We start from the raw sequence: 20,285 nt of genomic DNA, 5'->3' as shown, positions 1-20,285 counted from the left end.
CAAGGCAACAAAAGAGTAAAATAACCATTTGAGAAATTTAGAAAGAACTTATTTTTAAAAGGGCTCTAGTATCAGAAAAGTTTATCCTAGGACTGGATGGTTTCCGTAATGTTTCACATATTACAAATAGAAAAAGTTTTCCAGTTCATTTTTATGACTCTGGCATCAGCCTAATATTCTAACCTGATAAATATAACAGAAAATAATACTACTGACAAATCTCAAGGCAATAGATGCAAAATATTATGAAAAATATTGGCAAATTTAGTCCAATAGTATACAAATATGTAGTATTAATAATAGCTAACACTTGCATAGATGATGCTGTGTTCCATGTACTATTCTAAGTTCCGATGTCATATAATTAACTGGAATGCAAGCTCATAGTCTTTTTTTCTGTTTTGCTAATTGATGTGATAACAGAGCCTGGAGCTATGCCTGGCACAAAACAGAAACTCAATACATTTGTTGAATAAATGAGTTAATAATTTTCACAGCAACAATATGAAGTTGATACTATTAATATTCCCATTTTATAAAAAAAAAAAGAGTATAACAGGCCCAAAGACTTGAAGAAATTTGCCCAAAGTCACACATACCATGCACAAACAATTCTGTAGGGTTTTTCCTGGAGTACAAGGAAGATTTGTTGTTAGAAATCTAATAATATTGTTTAATATTTTAATCTATCAAAGGGAAAAATTACAAGGTTGTTTTGATATATGCCCAAAAACAGTTTGGATAATTCAATTCTAATCCTTTGGGGTGAGGGAAACTCAGTAAAAAAAAAATTAAAAGAAAATTTTCTTAAAATTTATTTTAAAAAAAAGAGACTCAATTGCAGGCTTCAAATTCTTACAGATGTAACATTGTAAGAATGTTACATTAAGATGAAGACCAAATAAGGGTGTATGTTCTCAATTCTGTTGTACTTACCCAAATGGAAAGAGTATCAGTCTAGGACATGCTGACTCCATGTCCTTTACCTAACTCCATCTTCATGGTGTTCCAGGGGTGTTAAATGTGGGTCTGTGGGCACCTTTTAGATCAAGGAACCCATTTATTAAGTGATAGAGCAAAACTCAGTTATGAACCAGAAAAAAAGGGATCTAAACCTAAATCGAAATGTCAAATGTTACAGAATCTAGAATCAAATATTTCTTTAAATAAATAAAACCTACTGAGTGTATTTCAACATATGGATTGTCAACATCATAGAATTGTGAAAATGCCCAGAGTGCGCAAGTTTTCCATTTTTGTTTAGTTAGCATTGCTCTCTGGAACATATTGCCCATGTAAACAGGAATTTACAACACTTATTAATCTTTAGGTGGCAAGAGGGGACTTATCACTTCAAAAATAAACATATTCAGCCAGAAGTAAATGCAATACTCTCTTGTTTTTGAAGTGACTTTAAAGTAATGCAAAGCCTGTTCAAGTGTGTAGTTTGTTACTGGTTTTTAGGATACTGGTGACAGAATCACGTTTTATTAAGTAGCATGGCACATGCCATAGAGGTGTGATGTAAGCCCAAAACTTAATAACACCAAGACTGTAACATAAGACTTAGAAAGACCATGTTCTTTGCCAACCATGCTGTCCCATCTAAATGAAAGAGCTATTGGTACAACAGGTGGTGGTGGTTTGAACCCTTTACTTCTGTTAAAAATATAATCATCAAAGGAGCCAAATAAAGTTGCTCTAGAGTTCCAGAATGGAATTATTTTTGCAGAACAAACCCTTTCTGAAGATCGTCCAATTTTCGCTAACAACTAGGTGCGAACGTAAGGCATTGGAGTGGCTGTCATGCCAGTGGGTTGGAGTTGAGCACTGTGGCCGGAAGTTGTGCAGTTCAGGTGCTGAGAGCTGCACTGAGCTGATGCAGATGCCAGAATAATTCATTTATACAGCTCAAGGATATGCATTCTCCCTTCTGAGATTTTTCTCTTTCAGACTGAGAAAATAAAAGCAATCGAAGGATTTTAGAAGTTGGGCTTTTTTGGTGTTAAGAGCCCATTGTAGGAACACACTGCCCCACCGGAGGCTGATTTATGTAGATGTTGAATACACAAGTATAAACTGGAGTCCCAAAACAATATTTGTTTCTAGATGAATAATTCACTCATTTTCCCTGCATGAGTTTTTCTCATCTGAAGCACTGGCCTTTCAAATTAAATAAATATAATGTTTCAAAAGAATATGGGCATGAATATTCATAAAGACCAAAACGGTAAGTATAAATAAAAGTCCTTTTACATAACTTTTTTTTTTTTTGCAGACCTTGGTTTTTTTTTTTTTTACACTTCTAAATGGATGCTCTTCAAAGTGTTTTTCAGGACAGAATTTCCTCTACGTAGCCTACCTGTTACTGAGGTAGTGATCCTCCTTTCCCAAATAGTTTCATATAGCAGTATTTTCTTTTACTGAAGTGGATGTAAGGTAGTGCTTGCTACAGCACAGCCCATTGGCCACAGATTTAGCCTAGCATGGTGTCACGCCCTCAGTAAAGTGTTTGTCCAGCCCAGCCTGTGTGGCTCAGTTAGTTGGGCATCAGACTGTGCATTAGGAGGTAGCTGGTTTGGTTCCCAGTCAGGGCACATGCCCGGGTTGAGGGCTCAATCCTGGGTGTTCAGGAGGCAGCCGATCGATGTTTCTCTCTCACTGATATTTCTATCTATCCCTCTCCCTCAAAACCAATAAAAACATATTTCAAAAAAAATAAATAAGGTGTCTAAATAATTAGAAGAATGTCAAAAAAAATCAAACAAAATAAACTAAGATCTTGTACCCTGAAAATGTAGCTAGTTCATAAACATAAAGTATAGCTGAATATTTTTCGGTGTTTCTATATATAAGCCAATAATTTAAAGGTGAAAAACACAGATATGCAAATTGGGTGTTATTAGATACCAAGGGACACAAGCAATGACAGTCTTCTTATCCCAGCTCTTTAAGGGCCATTTGGAGCTGAGAGGAAAATGAAAGGGCTAACATTTGAACAGAAAGAGAAAGAGGAATACAAATTAAGACTGCAGTTATTTTTGCCCAAACAGTTGGTTTAAAAGGAGCCAGTATACTGTGATGTTTAATTAATTCTGTGAATGGAGTTGTCAGGGTGCCCTTATTTAGGTAATCACTGAGGTTACTGACAGTAGGAGAGTATTATTGTCTGTTGTATGACGGTAGCTAAGCAAGGCTATGCCTGTTTGTCTTTGAACACATGACCTCGTAATAAATGCTGATGCAACGGCCTAATGTAAATCTGAATGTTCATGAAAGTGAAGTTAATATAATTGCAGTAAGAAAGGTTAAATGTGTTGCCTTGTTATTTTCTGTCCAATATGCACTTGTCAAGGGGAGGGATGGGAGGTTCTTCTCATGAAAGGTGGGCATGTGCCACTTGGGGACACACAGAAAGGGGGCCGTTGAGAGGTGAAAAGGTTCATGGAGTCACTTTTGTAAAAATCTAAGGTCAGAAAGTAGAAAGCTATTTACCACTTTCTGGGGGAAAAAAATGATTAAAAACTCATCACAGTGCACATTATTTTCTCCTAATCATGTAATTAGAAAACATGGTAAGTAGACATTTTCTAATAAACATGATTTTGCCTGATTGCTTCCATTTAAATGGACTTGTATTCTTTTGCATTTGATGAGAAAAATAATTTTTAAGGGAAAGGACATTTCTGGTGTTGGAACAAGCTGTTTTGAAAGGGCAGATGGATTCTCAAGGCTCTTTTTATTTTGAATAATTCAGACCCCAGCCACTGAGATGCTCACCCTATGTAGCTCAGTTAATCTTCAGGGATTATGGTGAATTCATGTGTTAGCTTTAGCAGAAGATCATAGCTTGTTTTTATAGTGCTTTAGGACTTAAATAAAAACTCTCAGCACCTGGCTTTTCCCAGTTGTAAAATAAGAAAGTACTTGTCAATGAATCCAGTGTGTAATGTATTTTGAGAGACAAAAATACCCATTTTAGGTTGGTGACATTCTTCCTATATACTGAGAGAGATTTCTGGGAACACTCTACTTTTTCTCAGCTCTGCTGTTGTTTCTAAAGACTTTATCATGCAATTCAAAGATCTTGTGAAGCCTGGACATTTTGGTAAATGGCTGTCTTAGAAGCCATGCTTACTGGTTATTTTGCCAGTGGGTTAACATTTTACTGGAGCTCTATCACAGTTCCTTGCCAGTACCAAAGGCAATGACTTAAGTTAGATTTCCATTACAGAAATATATCACTTCTGATACTAATTACTATATTAGTCAGGTTTCTGCTCTGATAAAGCTGACTAGCAAGTGACCCCCAAATCCAAGTGGCTTATAGAAATAATAACACTTTTCATGTTTTGTATTCACTAGTCTACAGATTGGCTGAATTTCTCTGTTAGCCCTACCTGGGCTCAGTGGGTAGGGCAGATTCCAGACTTTGAGCTGGGTTCAGGTCTGCTTCAATACAAATCCAGTAAAAGGAGATGTGTCTTTTAGGACCATAGCTTTCTCAGTGTGGAAAAACAAAACTTCAAGAGGGCAGGCAGAAACATAAGTTGAGCCTCTTAAAGTCTCAGTTCTGAACTAGCGTGCCATCATTTCATCCTGTATTGCATGGCTCAAAGTCAGTCTCATGGCCAAGTCCAAGTGGGGTAAGGACACATAATGCCATCTGCTGATTTTCTTGGTAAGGGCAAGGAGACAAGGAAGAAGTGTGGACAGATGCTGTATTCCACTGTATCTTCTTTCTACATTAGGAAACTGTCCCTAACTGAGGAAAATTTAAATAATTCTCTTGTATTCTCATTTTTATTTTGTCCATATGACCATCATCAAAAACAAGTCTTTAAAAACCTGACCAGATACTCTGGGAAACAAGATTATAATGTGGGGACACTCTCTTATTTTTCCAGGCCCGAGGAACACAATTTAAATGCTTTAACAATGAGGACAGTAGCCCACATTCAGATGTTTGCTAATTATTGGTGGGAAGTTTACAGATTTTCAACTGTAAACAAATCAGACTTGTAGACAGACCTTGTTGTCATCATGTGAGTATGATAGGGGGGAAAGGAGGTTAGGGAAATAAATGGACAAGTTTGGAAACTGACCTTTACTCCAAGTGATTTCAAGTGTCTTAGGGAACAGGGACCTTGTATTATCCACAATAGCTAATAAAATGCCTTGTGTATGTATTGTAGAGACAAAGTCAACACTGGTGGATACATGGGCACATGAATGGTGACTGAAGAAAGGAAGATGACACATATAGGTAGTTGGATACCCAGAACCAAATAAAAAATTAGGAGGAAGAGAAAGGACTGTGAAAGGAAACAGGGAAACCACATCGGTCATCACCTGGCTCAAAGCAGGGCCAAGAGCTTGGGATACGAAAGACGGGAAGACAGCAAGCTTCATTTGCTCCCCTAGTGTATCTTTTTTTTTTTAGTTCTGTTCTCTTTTTTCAAGCTTTGAAACGTTTATGACATACCTCCTACCTATTTTAGATAAAGAAAAAAAGGGGCACAGTGAAAGTTATTGTTTTACTTCTGATTTCATCATTAATCTCTCTAACTCTGAATAACATTTTCAGAAGAATGAAAGGTACCCAGTGATTCATGGTTTCATCATTACTCTTTTAGAGCCCAGAATTTCCACCAAAGAACATAATATGTATTCTTTTGCTTTATAATATAATACTTAATGAAATGTTTTTATATTCTATACAGAGAGAATTGGTATTCTGAAAATATTCTTGATCAAAGATAACTGTAGACAAAAAAACAAAATCTTTTCAATCATTGAGTCACTCAGGTGTCCCTGAGTTTATATCCTGAATTATAGTCATAAAAGATGCTTTGGAATAGTATAGAGTTAATTTCTGAGAATTTCTAAGTATGTTTTTCATAGTAAGAAAGATAATGTTCTACTTGAACTGTTCAGATATTGAATAAGAGATGCTATTTGATGACTCAAATGGACAGTATAGTTCCCTCTTCTTAAACAAATGCTCCTGGTCAATAAAATGCAGATAGCAGAATGGGATAATGACCACATGGAAGATGGTGTGCGGAACGGCCCAGACATCACGTGTCGTCAGTAATTGTTGGTCTGGCCCTTTCTGCTTACTTAGTAGGAATGAAGCTGTGGCGGATTGCACATATGTGCAGAGCCAAGCTAAACCCTTGGGTAACAAGTCACTGAGCACATGCCTCTCATCAGTCAGCTTCCTCAGACTTTCCTGCTCATAACTTCCAAGTGTAATCATACCTGAAATGTTTCATTCCTTTATTCCTTCAGCAAATATTTCTTGAGTCCTTTTATGTGCCATACTACTTTCAGATCCATACATGGTCCTTGTCCCCATGGAACCTCCATTTGTATGGAGAAAGATAGAACATAAAAAATTAGAAAAATATAAAAATAAACAACCTAATTCCAATAAGGATATGAAAAATTTTAAGTAGGGTGACTAGCCAGAAGGAATGGGGGGTCAGTGGGATTCTATCTAGGGAAGTGGTGCTTGAGTTGTGAGCTCTGAATGACAAGAAACCAGCCACAGAAAGATTGGAGGAAGAACATATAGGGCAGAGGAGTAGCCAGTGCAAATGCCCTGAGGTTGTCCAAGGAAAATCAAGAAGGTCAGTATGGAAGGAATATGAACAGGGTTATAAGGGAGTTGGTGAGATATGAGGTTAGTGACAGTGCCAGCCAGGACCAGATTGTGAGGGACCCTTATCAGCATGATAAAGACTTTGACTTTTTTTCTCTGTGTAATAGAAAGCCAATGATGGGATATAAATAGGAAGAGTGACATAATCAGATTTAATGTTTTAAAAGACCACTTTCGTTACCACCGTAGTGTTAGTTAACACCTCCATCATGTCCCATGATGATTATTTACCTTTTGCAGTGAGAACATTTAAGATCTAGTTTTTAAGCAACTTTGATGTAGCACAGTATTGTAAACTGTAGTCACATGTTGTATATTAGATCCATAGAACTTATTCATCTTATAACTGGATATCTGTATACTCTGACTAATATCTTCCCACTTAACCCATATCCCCAGCCTCTAGTAACCACCAATCTGCTCTCTCTTTCAATGAGTTTGGCTTTTTTAGATTCCACATGTGAGTGATATCATATAGTATTTGTATGTTTCTCTGTCTGACTTATCTCACTTAGCATAATGCCTTTATTCATCCAAGTTGTTGCTTTCTTTTGGCTGAATAATATTCCTGTGTGTGTGTGTGTATGTTGTTTCTATATCTCAACTAATGTGAATAATACTGCATTGAACACAGGGGTGCAGATATCTTTAGATATAGATAGCCTTTTTTCACTTCCTTTGGATATGTACCCAGATGTGGTAATTGTATAGCAATATATAAATGTTTCAAATTAACATGTTATACACCTTAAGCTTACACCGTGTTATATGTCAGCTATATCTCAATTTAGAAAAAAAGGTCACTTTGACGTCTGCGTGGACAATTCATTCCAGTGTCAGCTGAGAGGCCATTTAGGATGCTGCTGCAAGAGTCCAGAGATGATCATATAATTGGGGCTGGTGGTGTAGCCACAGGCAGAAGGGGATCGATGGATTAAGCATGTCTTTTAAGGATGGAGAGAATGAGGACGAGAAAAAGATTAAGACTAGCTCCTAGGTGTGGGTACTAGAATTTCATTAATCGAGATGGAAAAGATTATGAGAACGACAGGGGTTGGAGGTTGGAGAGCTGAAATATCCATGATGAGAATTGCACCTGCACATTCCAGGCCTGTTTGACAACCCAGAGCCTCTGTTAATGCTTTCCTGTAAATAATATTAACAACAAGTTGGCTACAGTATCTGTGTAATCCGCTGTGGTCCTTGAGCATGAAATTGGGAATTAGGAATCAGAACTGAGCTGGTGGACTCAGCCTGCAGTCCCATGAGAAGTCCTGTGACCCTCACTGTTGCTGATTCTCCCTGAGTCAGAGGTCCAGAGACACGGTCCATCCTTTCCCTTAATTTGTTCTTGTGGTTAAACCTCCATCTTTGACCTGGGAAGAGGTGGATTCTCAACCAAATACCGCAGCTGTTGTTGGATGGAATTTCATTGGACTCACCAACACCTATCCATGCAATGCATACACATACATACATCACATGTACATATAAAAAGATATTATAATGATATACTATAGATGATATAGATATAGATTAGATATAGATAATAGAGATACAGAGATAAATACACCCTCCCCACTGGGATTATCTGGGTAAAGAAAGAAGAGAAAGGGAAGGAAGTTAAACTTGAAAGGAGGGTAATCATAAAGAGACAGTCAAGGAAGCTTTATCATATGCCTATAGCCTTAAACATTGGTATTACTAAGGGTCCCCAATTAAGGAAAAAAAGAGACTGTTTTACAAAGTTATGCTATTTGTACTAAAAAATGTAACAGTGGTTCAAAGTAATTCTTATGTAGATCATAATTAAGGAACAAGAAAATACTAATCTAGGTGAAGAGGGAAATATCATTTTGTGTATTTTATTTTTTGAAAAGTTAAAGTACATTTCTGGCTAAAGTTACTTAAATTCCCCTAGTTAGTAAATGGAATACATATTTTTAGTCATCAGTCCTTTGAGATGGAAATAGCACCCAATGAGAAAAATTTTATTTTGAATTTAGAACTTACCTTTCAGAATGCTCAATCAGTTAAACATATTCAAGAATTCTATTTTTTTTCCTGGGCAGTTTTTACTAAATTTTGGCATTTCTAGTTATATTCTAAAACAACAATGAGATACAAGATTAAAAAATTGCACTTTATACTTTAGCTAGGAAAACATAATTTCTACAATTTTTAGTAAACTGTATGTCTTTGAAAATTAAGCCATTACTTTAAATACGATATTTATGATTTCTCAGAGGTTTGTTGGAGAGAAAATGCTTTTGGCTATAAAATAATCTCATATGTTCACTGGGGTGTTATTTCCCTTCATGTTATTAGCATAACAAAAATGGGAGATGTTTTTCTGCTGAACATGTGAATTTCTCAAGAGTACCACAGCAATTTACATAACTAATCCTGATTACCTTGCTGATTACACTGCTTTTTCATTGTAGGAGAGAGTGGACTAGGCAGCCAAGCCTCCTTAAGATATTAGAATTAGAATTGAAAGAAAATGCTAAAAGCTCTGTTTTAAAGCTACTTTGGCATGTCTGGGAACTTTTTTGATTGTCATTGAACTGAAAGAAATGTGAACCACGGGCTGAAAATCACGGGCCTTGCCCAAGGGCCTGAGACAGGAGTGGGACAGTGAGAGACCAGGTTTGTGTTGAATTAGAACACATTTCTGCATCTTTGTTACCCTTGCTTAAGCTGTATCTCATCTCTTTTCTTGATCATGATGATTTTCTGTTTAAAAAATATATTTTTATTAAATTCTGTTAGATTCATAGTCTAAATAACCTGGATGTTGTGGTCACATACTTTTCATCTCTGATGTGAGAATGGAGCCTGGGATGTGAAGTAGACAGAAAGTACTAGAGATCTAAATTCTGGTTGAGCTACAGCATAAACTTGATATTGTGGGTTAAATTAATTCCATCCCCCCCCCCCCCCCCCCCATATATATTGAAGTCTTAACCCTCAGTCCCTGTGAATGTGACCTTATTAGGAAATAGATCTTTGGAGATATAACTAGTAAAGATGAGGTCATCCTGGATTAGGATGGGCCCTAAATACAATAGTCAGTGTTCTAAGAGGGGACATTTGGACAGAGAGACACAGACAGGAGAAGGTCATGCAAAGGCACAGACACACAGGGAACAAGACCATGTGAAGATGGGGGAGAGAATGGAGTGATGCAGCTAAAAGTCAAAGGATGCCCAAGATTGCTGGAAGCTACCAGAATCTGCTAGAAGAGAAGCATGTAGCAGACTCTCCCTCAGAGCCATCAGAAGGAACCAACCCTCCTGACATACACATTTCAAATTTTTAGCCTCTGGAACTAAGAGAATACATTCGTGTTGTCTTAAGTCATCTAGTCTGTGGTACTTTGTTACGGAAGCCACAAGAAACTCATACACGTAACATGAGACTCTGAGGAATTCAGGAAGTCATTGAAGCACCGTGTCCTCCCTGTCCTCTGCTCTTTCCAGCCTACCTCTCCAGGGATGGATCAAATGGTCCCTTCAGTGCATCCTTGTTCAATTGCGCAATTCTGATCCTGCTTCTAAAAAATCAGCTCAGCATCTCATTAGCACGATGAGACTTTTTACCCCAGGGAAGCACCCTTACTCTCTGCTAACGAAGGAGGAGTGACCACTTGCTCAAAGAAGATGAGCTTTTCTCTGCAAAAGAGCTTCCTCTACGAGAAAGCAGTCACAAAAATGCCACTTCCTTTTTCCTTAGCGAGTTTTCATTGTATCAACATTCTCAAGTGGCCTCCTTGGGAAGAGCTTGTGTTGTTGGGAAGGCAGAATGAGCATCTTTCCTGCCAGCTAATGTGTTGTGTGAAGGGTGAATTGCCTGTGGGATTTGAAAGCGAGCAGCTCCTCTGAGCTGACCTCTTAAGATGCTGAGACAGAGGAGCAGCCTAGAGAATCTCACTGCTGTGATAAATGTCCTTAGCCTGGGTCACTCCTTTCTTCTGTAGATTAACACTGGATTTATGCCTTCAGTACTGGAAGAGTCTCTTTTTTGCAGGACACAAGGGCTCCCAGAGGCAGACAAAATAAGAGATTCTTTGAGAACAGGGGCTGTTTCATGTTTAATGCAGTATCTGCTGTTGCCTGCCATAGACATCAACAAATGTCTGCTCATTTGAGTTTTTTTAGTGTAATTAGTCTACTAAATAGATAAATGATCATTCAAAACTCAGCATGGCTATGGTTAATGACAAGGCTAATTAGACCAAAGAGGATGATGGGATGTTTTTAAAGATGCATTTTGCAAGTAGTGCTAATAGAATGGATATGACTTGGGTCATATTGGGACGTATAATAGAGCTTTTCATGCAGACAGCAAATATTTTTGAAGCACCTATTGTGCATCAGGTATTGTCCTAAGCATTAGAGTTTTGGCTATGAGTAAATCAAGTCTCTGGCCTCAAGAGGTCATTGACCTTTACCATGTGGGGGAAGAACATTAACAAATAAACCCAGAACTGTAATTTCTGTGAGTAAGTAAAGCAGGCGCCGAGGACTAGGGAAAGGAGAGAGGACATTCTAATAGTACGGAATTTCAGACCTGCGGGTGAGCATCCCCATGCTCAAGGCAAGGGGACGACCTGGGTTGGCTGGAGCAAAGGGTCCTCCAGAGTGTGACAGAGAACGATGAAGAGGTGAGTTTGGGGAGAGTCTTGATCTCCAGGCCATGTGGTTTCCACTTCACTCTGTGATCATAAGGACCCTCTGATAGAAGTGTTCAGAGCACAGGGGTAAGCCAGAGGAAATGTTCATCCCAGGAAGGAACCAATGAGACCTGTGCATTCAGAATCATGAACCTGGCAGTTGTATGTTGGCTGGATTAGAGAAAGAAGAATGTTGGAGAAGGGGAAAGTAGCGAGAGTATGACAGCAGCAGGTGGATAGGAGTCCTTATCAGGCCACGTATGCGCGCCAGGAAGGGAATGTTGGAGTAGTTGGTGCATCCATTACTATGGAATATTTTGCAACTGGTAAAAGTAAATAATATAGTCACATCTGTAGACTTGGAAGGATGCCCACGATATATAGTTCAGTGATAAAAGGAAATTATAGAGTCATGAACATAAAAGCATCCTATTTATTTTGTCAATAAAACCTTGTGTGTGTGTGTTTGAGCTTTGGGACCCACGAGCTTACCACCACAGAGGATTGTGGCTCGCTCGTGACCATAGGTATGTGTGGGTCAGCCAAGGGACTCTGCTCCTTACTTGACACCAAGGCTTAGAGGAGCTCCAATGTCATGTGTCCATGACTGCCAGGGAGGGAAGGGGACTTGGCAAGTTTACAATAGCTTTGAAAATTTCCAGCCAGAAAGGACACATGTCACTGCTGCTCACACTTCATTGGTCAAAGCAAGTCACCTGGCCTGAAGTGCAAAATAAAAAAAAAAAAAATGCTGAAGTGCAATTATACCATGTGCCCAGAAGGAGGGAAGCTAGAAATATTCACTTAGGAGTACTAATGATTAGCAGAAGGATGGGAAATGAAGTGGACTGAGCCAAAACAAAAACGAGGAACAATGCTCACCTTGGTGTCCTTGTTGGGGGATGGGGAGAGAAAGTATGGAAGCATACTTTTTTTTTTTTTTTTTTGGCCTGGAAGAAGGGTGGGAGTAACACAGTAAAGAAACTCATGTTGAAAGCACACATTTTTAACGAATGGAAAGGTAATGCACTATCCTGGTAGAAGTAGGGTGGACAGGTGCAGTACATTGGATTTCTAAAGAAGACCTTTTTTTTCTTTTTCCTTCATTTTTTTTTTTTTTTTTTTAATTTATCTTTATTGTTGAGAGTATTACAGGTGTCCCATTTTTACCCCCAATTGACCCCCTCCACTTTGCTCCCACCCCCTCCCCAGGCCTTTTCCCTGTTATTGACTGTGTCTATGGGTTATGCATATGTAATTGTTTTTTCAAATAAGTTTTCAATTTCTTGGTCTCTCTCTTCCCCTTCTGGCACCCCAATAATATGAATGTTGGGCCTCTTGAAGTTTTCCCAGAGGCTCCTTATACTATCTTCATATTTCTGGATTCTTTTTTCCTTTTGCTCTTCTGGTTGGGTGTTTTTTGTTTCCTCATGTTCCAAATTGCTGATTTGATTCTCAGCATCCTCTACTCTACTGTTGATTCCCTGTAAATTATTCATTTCAGTTCCTGTAGCCTTCATTTCAAATTGGTACTTTATTATGTTATCGATTTTCTCAGTTATTTCCCTAATAGTCTGTTTAAACATCCTTATAAACAAAATTCTGAACTCTGTATCTGTTAGCTTGCTTGGATCTATTTCATTTAGTTCCTCTTCTAGAGATTTCTTCTGTTCTTTCCTTTGTGACATATTTCTTTGCCTCCACATTTTGGCTGGTTCCAGGTGTTTGTTTCTATGTAGTAGGTAGAGCTGCTGTGTCTCCTGGAATTTGCAGAGTGGCTTTGTGCAGTAGGTGTCCTGTAGGGTCCAGTGGCTCAGCCTCCCCAGTCCCCTGAGCTGGACCTTCTAGGTGCTCCCCTGTGTGGGCTGTGTGCACTGCCCTGTTGTAGTTGAGCCTTGGTTGCTGTTGGCATCACTGGGAGGAATTGACCCCCTCGCCAATCAGCTGTGAGGACCAGCTGCAACTACAGCCAGAGAGCTGCTGTGCTGGGGACAACCCTAGGGGGCAGGATTTACTTCAGTGGGGCTTTGGTGTTCACCAAGTGCGCCCCTTGAGTGTGTCACTCGTGGATGTGGTAGGGTTGTAATCCAGCCTGGTTGAGTCTGACCACCAGGTGCACTGTCTCTGGGGCCTCCTGGGAGGTGCAAAGTCAGCCTGTGCCAGTGCCTTGCCCAGGGCCACCCAGCACCAGCTACACAGCAAACCGTAGTTGGCTGCTACTTGTGCTGGGCTTGGAGGTGCCCAGGAGAGGCCAAGCTATGAGCCAGTGCAGGCTGCCACTAGTGCCAGGCCTGGGCCACTTATCAAGCCATATGGGGCCCGCTGCTGCTTGTTTGAGAGATTTTAGGAAAGTCCTAAGCGTGAGGCTCCAGAGGCCACTTGCACAGAAAAGCCCCTGGAAATGGCCTGGATGAGCTGCAGGTGGGGATGGGCGGGGCCTCCGGGAATCATGGGGCGGGGCCAAAGGTGTGAGTCAGGTGCTGGCGATTCAAACATGGCGCCTGCCTGCGGGCTGTGTGTGAGAGGACTTGCCACAGGAGCCATGGCCTCCCCCAGCCCTTCTGCCCGGGAGGAAGCTGCCCCTCCAGCTCTCGCCCGGCTTCCAGGCAGGTTAGTTCCCCCCCCCCCCCCGAGTGTCCCGTGTCCTTTCAGGCTGCTGCCCGGCGCTGGGCTCAGAGGGAGCGTCCGAGTCCGTGCCCGGGACCTTTAGGAGGAGCTGCTGGGGCTCCCGCAGCCTCCACGACCCTCAGGGACAGTCCCCGCTGGTTTCACAGCCTGAAGCTGTGAGGACTTTTTCCTGGCCCTGGAGCCCTGGGCTGGGGGCCCGATGTGGGGCTGGGACCCTTCCCTCCTCCGGGAAACCTCCGCCGCGGAGATTCCCTCCCGAGCTCAGAGTGCAGCGCCGGGGGTGGGCCCCTGGCTGCGTCTCCAGGATTCAGCCCCGATCCACCCTCGTCTCCCCCTCCTCCGGGTCTCGGTGCTGCTTCAGCTCCCTGCTTGTAGGGCTTCTGTGCAGCCAGATCTCAGGAGGCTCTGAGTGACGGTGGTTCTGTATTTTAGGTGTAATTCTGATGCGTTTGCGGGAGGCGGCGGGTGCAGCTGTGACCTACGGGCCATCTTGTTTCTCCTAAAGTACGAAGACATTTTTGAATGTGGACCTGAAGGAAAGTTGTCACAGTGGGTTCTCAAAAGTTTGTACCTGGGTGGTTGGCGGACCGAGATATCATGGGCAGAATCAAGTTACCCTGAAAGTCGAACAGGTTTAGGAACATAAAGGAGAGGCTGTTAGTTGGTTTGAGGTTCTTAACTTTGTGGAGCTCACGGCTCAGGTCGATCTGTTGGGGAGGTAAATGCAGCATGCCCTGCAAAATGCAAACACCGGGCGGACTAGAGCGAGGAGAGATGCTCGAAACCTTCATATTGGGATGAGTGCTCCCTCTTTAGTCATTGTGCTAATCCCAGTTTCTCTGCAGGGTGTCAGTAATCAGATCAATGGCTCCCCCTCCATCCTCTGGACAGAGATTCGTCCTGGGGAATCTCCATCACAGAAATGACCCCATGGTAACCTGGAAGCCCAAGCGACTGCATTAGACTTTTTGGAGCTCTTTACCCACACGTTCTTTAGATGTGCCAAATCCATTTTGGTTTTGCATATGGCCCTATTTGAAGTTGCTTTGGGAAGCAGTCTGAGAAAAAGAGCCTCTGGGATTAATAAGGAGTGAAGCACGGTCCCCTGTGGGACTCAAGACGGCACTTTCCTTTCTTCCTCCCGCCCAGCTTGTGGAACGCTACTCAGGCACCACTAGCTGAGCTCCCAAAACACTGCCGCTGAAATCCGAAACTTTTCAATGTGACTCGCTTAATTAACCTTTAAAAACTCATTTTGTCATCTAAAAAGGAACACTTAACAGCAGCAACGGTAGTCGGAAAACCAAACGTCTATTCTCCATTTGGTTTCTGTAGATAAGCCTTTCATGTGCTTCCATTTCAAGGCCCACGATGTTTGCAAGCACTGTGTGCTAATTGAAATAATGTTGGAGATTTAAAGCTGTCCGAAAGTAAGCTGTTCAAAGTTCTGGTAATTTCAAAGAAGTGTTAAAAGTTATTACATTAGAAGAAAAATATGTACTTATAAAACCAGTATTTTCTTTTGTGATTGATTGTGAATTCTCATACCTGGAAGTATTCATTTAATACCTCTTGTAGGATAAAAGGGTTTTGCATAAAAGCTATGTGTAAAAATAGCAATAAATTAATAAAAAAATATTTCCTGTATATTTGCTGGATATTAGGTATTCCAAAGAAAATTTAATTTTCTCAATAAGCCATGACTGCACAACAGTTGTTTTTCTCATTCTTAAAAGAAACATTTTCTGTAGCCTAGTGGTTCTCAGCCAGAGGTGATATTACCCCCTGGAAGACAGTTAACAATGTCTGGAAGCACTGTCAACTTTAAAGGGGCAGAGTACTGCCTGGCATCTAGTAAGCGGAAGCCAGGGAAGCTGCTACACACCTTGCAATGCACAGAGAGCTGCCCAACATCAAGAATGATCTGGCCCCAAATGTCAGCAGCCCTGAGGCTGAGGCTGAGGAGCCCTACTTCACAGAACCAGTACAGCTGCTTTTCGATTGCTCTATGTAGCACATAACCCCGTGCCTGCGCAGGAGGGGAGGCAGGCCTAATGTCGGAACAGAAGTCCCTCCTCATGAACACCTCTCTCCACTATCGGAGCAGCTGGTGCAGTGTCTCCCGTCCTTTCTGCTGTGCTAGGGTTCAGGATCCTCTAAAGTAGCACAGGTCATGCTGGGAATGTGGGGCAAATTCTGCCCTTAGCTTCCCATTTGGTTTTTAGGGAAGAGCTGGGTGGTGAGGCTCACCGAATACCAAATGCTACCTTCCAGATTTCCCTGACCTCAGTCCATTTTCTACTTTATTTATGACCTTTTTATCCATTTTGATGTTCTTCTGTTTCTGCTTCTTTTTTAAATGAAAATGGCCTGTTTTATTGCCTACTAATCCATTTTCTGTTCCATTACAAACCTTTCTTTAAGCTGTTTCATATTGATTTTTTTTTTGAGATGACATTTGCATAACATAAATTAGTCATTTTAAAGGGAAGATTTTATTGGCATTTAGTACATTCATAATGCTGTGCAGCCACCACTTCTATCTGGCTCCAAAATGTTTGGTTCATAATGCTGTGCAGCTACCACTTCTATCTGGTTCCTAAAAAGAATCTCTGTACGTATTACTTCCCATTCCCCCTTCTCCAGCCCCTGGAAACCACCAGTCTGCTTTCTGTCTCTAAATTTACTTATTCCAGATATTTCATATAAATGGAATCATACAATATGGGGTCTCTTGTCCTGGCTTTGATCATGTAGCATGTTTTTGAGGTTCATTTACACTGTAGCATGTGTCAGTGTGTCTTTCCTTTTTATGGCCGAATAGTATTCCATTGTGTGGATATACCACCTGCAGTTCATCCATTCACCTGTTGTGGGACACTTGTATTGTTTCCACCTTTAGCTATTGTGATTAGTATTGTTAAGAGTATGCATGTAGATGTATTTGTTTGAGCACCTGTTTTCAGTTTTTTGGGGTATATGCTGAGGATTGGAATTACTGGTTCTCATGGTAATTTTATGTTTAACTTTTTGAGAAACTGCTGAACTGTTTTCACAGCAGCTAAACCACCTGTAAGCTGTTTTATTTTGTTTCTTACTTGTTCATGCCCTTTGCATCTATCTACTCTCACTAACTCCCCCAGAAGGCACTTCCCTCCCTCCCTGAGTCTTCTGAAGCCATGCTATAGATAACTTAAAGGATCCAGATGTGCATTCCAAAGCTCAGGCACAAACCCTGAGATTTGAGAACCAGCTTTGCCTCTGTACCCAGGAAGTACTCTGATTAACCTCATGTTTGCCATGCTTTCAATATCAAAGCTGGAAATCCCCAATTTTTTAAGTAGAACAGGTTTTCACCATCACAGTGGTTAATCCTTTATTGTAATCCAGTAGATATTTTTGAACATGCTGTTTGGTTTTGTCATAACAGTATTTCTTAATGAGTGCAGTTCACGATGTTTTATGCAGCTTGTAATGGGCAGGAGAGTGGAAGCACTTGGGAATGGGGACTCTCTGTGACTCTCACTGTTCTCCACCTGCAGGTGTCATTCTTCCTCTTCATCATCTTCGTGGTCTACACCATGCTGCCCTTCAACATGCGAGATGCCATCATCGCCAGCGTGCTCACCTCCTCTTCCCATACCATCGTGCTGAGTGTCTGCCTGTCTGCGACACCCGGGGCCAAGGAGCACCTGGTTTGGCAGGTAGGTAACCTTCCCATTCTGCTGGGGTGCCTGAGGTGCCATGTGCCTGCTCAGAGTATGACTGTTCATACCTGGCAGGTGCTACAGTTTTGCTCTCTGACCTTGACTGAGTATTGCTAATGGGTAGCCAGCCATAACGCCCCCCCCCGCCCCCATCATCAGTGGAACCAACAGTCACTTAGCAATTAGCAACAGTGAAAACTGGAAACGGCAATTCCATTTTGCTGATTGCTGAATGGTGTGATTTTGATGGTTAAAAGCTATTCTCATTATATATTATAATTTAGTGCTCTTATTTTTAGAGTGAACTAACTTCTACAATTAAATTCATAATTCTCTCCTACCTTTCTCTACCTTGATACCCAAAATCCTGTCTTTCTAGAGGACAAAAGATTACTTCATTTTTAATCTTCTGGCAGGTCCATGGATATTTTAATAAGTTATTTAAAATGTGATGACAGCAAATTTAACTTTACTTATAAGTGGTATTTTAAAGAAGCCACCCATTTAAGCAGTTAAAAGCATTTGAAAAGCAATTTGACCTTCTGGTATGTGCATCTGTAAACACGAGGGTCAGGGATTTAGAGTTCTATCTAATAGTCTCCTTTTTACCTGTAAAAGTATGTTTTATTTTGCTCCATTAGAATCAAATGTAAGAGATGCAGCCATGGTGCAAAGTGCACCAGGGCTGAGAAGTAGTGACGGACAGCACTGTTGCTGAAAGGAGACTTTAGTTGTGGCTCACCTGAGCCCTATGGGGTCTGAGAAACTAGTTTGTCCTGTGCTTGATGGAATTTTTTATGTGGAAATATGAGATGGACTTGGAGGCTGACCCTTGGGTCTGTAGTAATCTCTCTTAGTTGGAAAGCTTTCTAGGGATCAATTGCTTTTCTCAATGTTTCTCTCCCAGCTCTTATAACACAATGTTCACAAAGAGCAGCCTGACAGGCCTGTGTTTGTGAAACATCCTTCTGGGCACTGAGCCCCTGTGAAGGTGATGGCTCCTCCTTTTGCACAGTGGGCTCCAGTTCCATCTAGACTTTTGCAGATATTACTAAGAAGCGTCCACTCCCAGGATGCAGAGGAAAGCCGTGTTTTTTCTGTGCATTCCCACCCACTGAGCAGAGTAGACACATGCCTGTAACCTGCATGCCTGACACAGGTGGAGGCCAGTCAGTGACTAATCAAATGAAAGAATGAAAGGTGGGTGTTTTCAAAGAAGAAACAATCCAACCATGCCTGGGAAGAGGTGGGAGAAATGTTCCTTTTTCACAAGCTCTGCCACAGATTTTGCTTCCTTTTTCTGCATTTCAGAGCCTCTCCTGAGGATATTTATGGGACATTTTTCTTTCGCCCATAAATTCCACTCTTCTACCCACCTTTTAGTGGGGCCATTAGGCTCAGCCTGAGGTGGTGCCATGCAGGGCCTGGTGACGGATTTGTTTCTGCCAGTTGACATTATGAAAATCACTGCAGGAAAATCCTCCTCACATTGCAACAGTCACTCAAACATGTCTCACGGCCCCCAGCACCTCCCTGCTTTGGGTTACCGTGGAATGCATCCCTTCATCACTTTGTACCTGTCTCTTCTGCCCCTTTGTGCATAAATGAGTGTCTGCTGGAGAGGCTGTTACAGAAAGTATAGCTGGGAGATGAAGATTATAACATCTCTCCATTTACATTTAGGGTGATTATTGATGTATGATCAAATGGGATTGTTTTTAAAAAGGAAAACGTGCTTTGCAAAGAACCTGTCATATTCTAGGTCATAAAAAAATATATTGAGGTTTTTTTTTAAACACTTTTCTTTCATTGGTTAAAAAATAATAATAATTGAGGGGAAGAGTGTCATCTTGAATTTTTATTTACTCAATTCTAAAACCAGCAAAGGAAAATACTTATCAGTGGACAGCCAGAGGTAAGATAATTCTGGAATAACAAAAAGAATAAAAATTCTTCATTCTATAGTATTTCATTTAAGAATATAGTTGAAAGGAACAGGAAAACATAAGATCAGTTTTCCATCCTTTTAGAAATACTTTAATTGGAAAGACAAAATATGCCAGCAGACGTAATGGAAGGTTCCTGGGTAAATGTCAAAGTAATGAAGGAAAGAGCTGGAACTATAACCGAAAAATAGCATTGGTTTGTGTTACAAGAAAAAACACTTTATTGAATTATTTTAATGAAAATGTATGTAAGTCAGAATGCTACAGTTTGCTGTGGTGTAATTGTTTAGAGAATACGGTCTGACTGAAGAGGTTGCCCATCTGTGATGATTAATATCACCGTGCCTTCTAAGCCATCAGTTAAAGAGTATATTTATTTAGCATGGATCCATACTAAATATTTTTATTTCATTTTTTTTGGTAATACTGGCAACCCATTGGTAACATGTAGTACTTATCTGTTAACAAACCTACTGATTTAATAGGCAACCTAACCTTAGTTCCCTTCCATGGTGAGTAACAGAGTTTATTGTTCTCTGGAAATTCATCTTACCAGCATTCGTCCTGAAGTAGAATTCATCCTCAGACTCTGATATATCACCTCATTGGGGAAACTAAGCTAATAACTGAATATTATGGATGATATCGTCTAACATATTTAA

General features: G+C 40.7%; 1 protein-coding gene across 1 annotated transcript in view; it reads left to right on the top strand.

Moving 5' to 3' along the window:
- Positions 1 to 20,285, top strand: part of ADCY2 (adenylate cyclase 2) — a 296,886-nt gene that overhangs the window by 68,955 nt on the left and 207,646 nt on the right. Inside the window, exon 3 of the mRNA XM_087815353.1 lies at positions 17,513 to 17,674. Coding sequence (XP_087671479.1) covers positions 17,513 to 17,674 — 162 coding nt within the window. The remainder of the gene's footprint in view (positions 1 to 17,512; positions 17,675 to 20,285) is intronic.

The sequence above is a fragment of the Miniopterus natalensis genome, chromosome 3, assembly GCF_054644295.1.
Source record: "Miniopterus natalensis isolate mMinNat1 chromosome 3, mMinNat1.hap1, whole genome shotgun sequence".
NCBI classification, from domain to species: Eukaryota; Metazoa; Chordata; class Mammalia; order Chiroptera; family Miniopteridae; genus Miniopterus; species Miniopterus natalensis.
The sequence above is the reverse complement of the archived record's forward strand: the minus strand, read 5'-3'. Positions and strand labels throughout refer to the sequence as shown.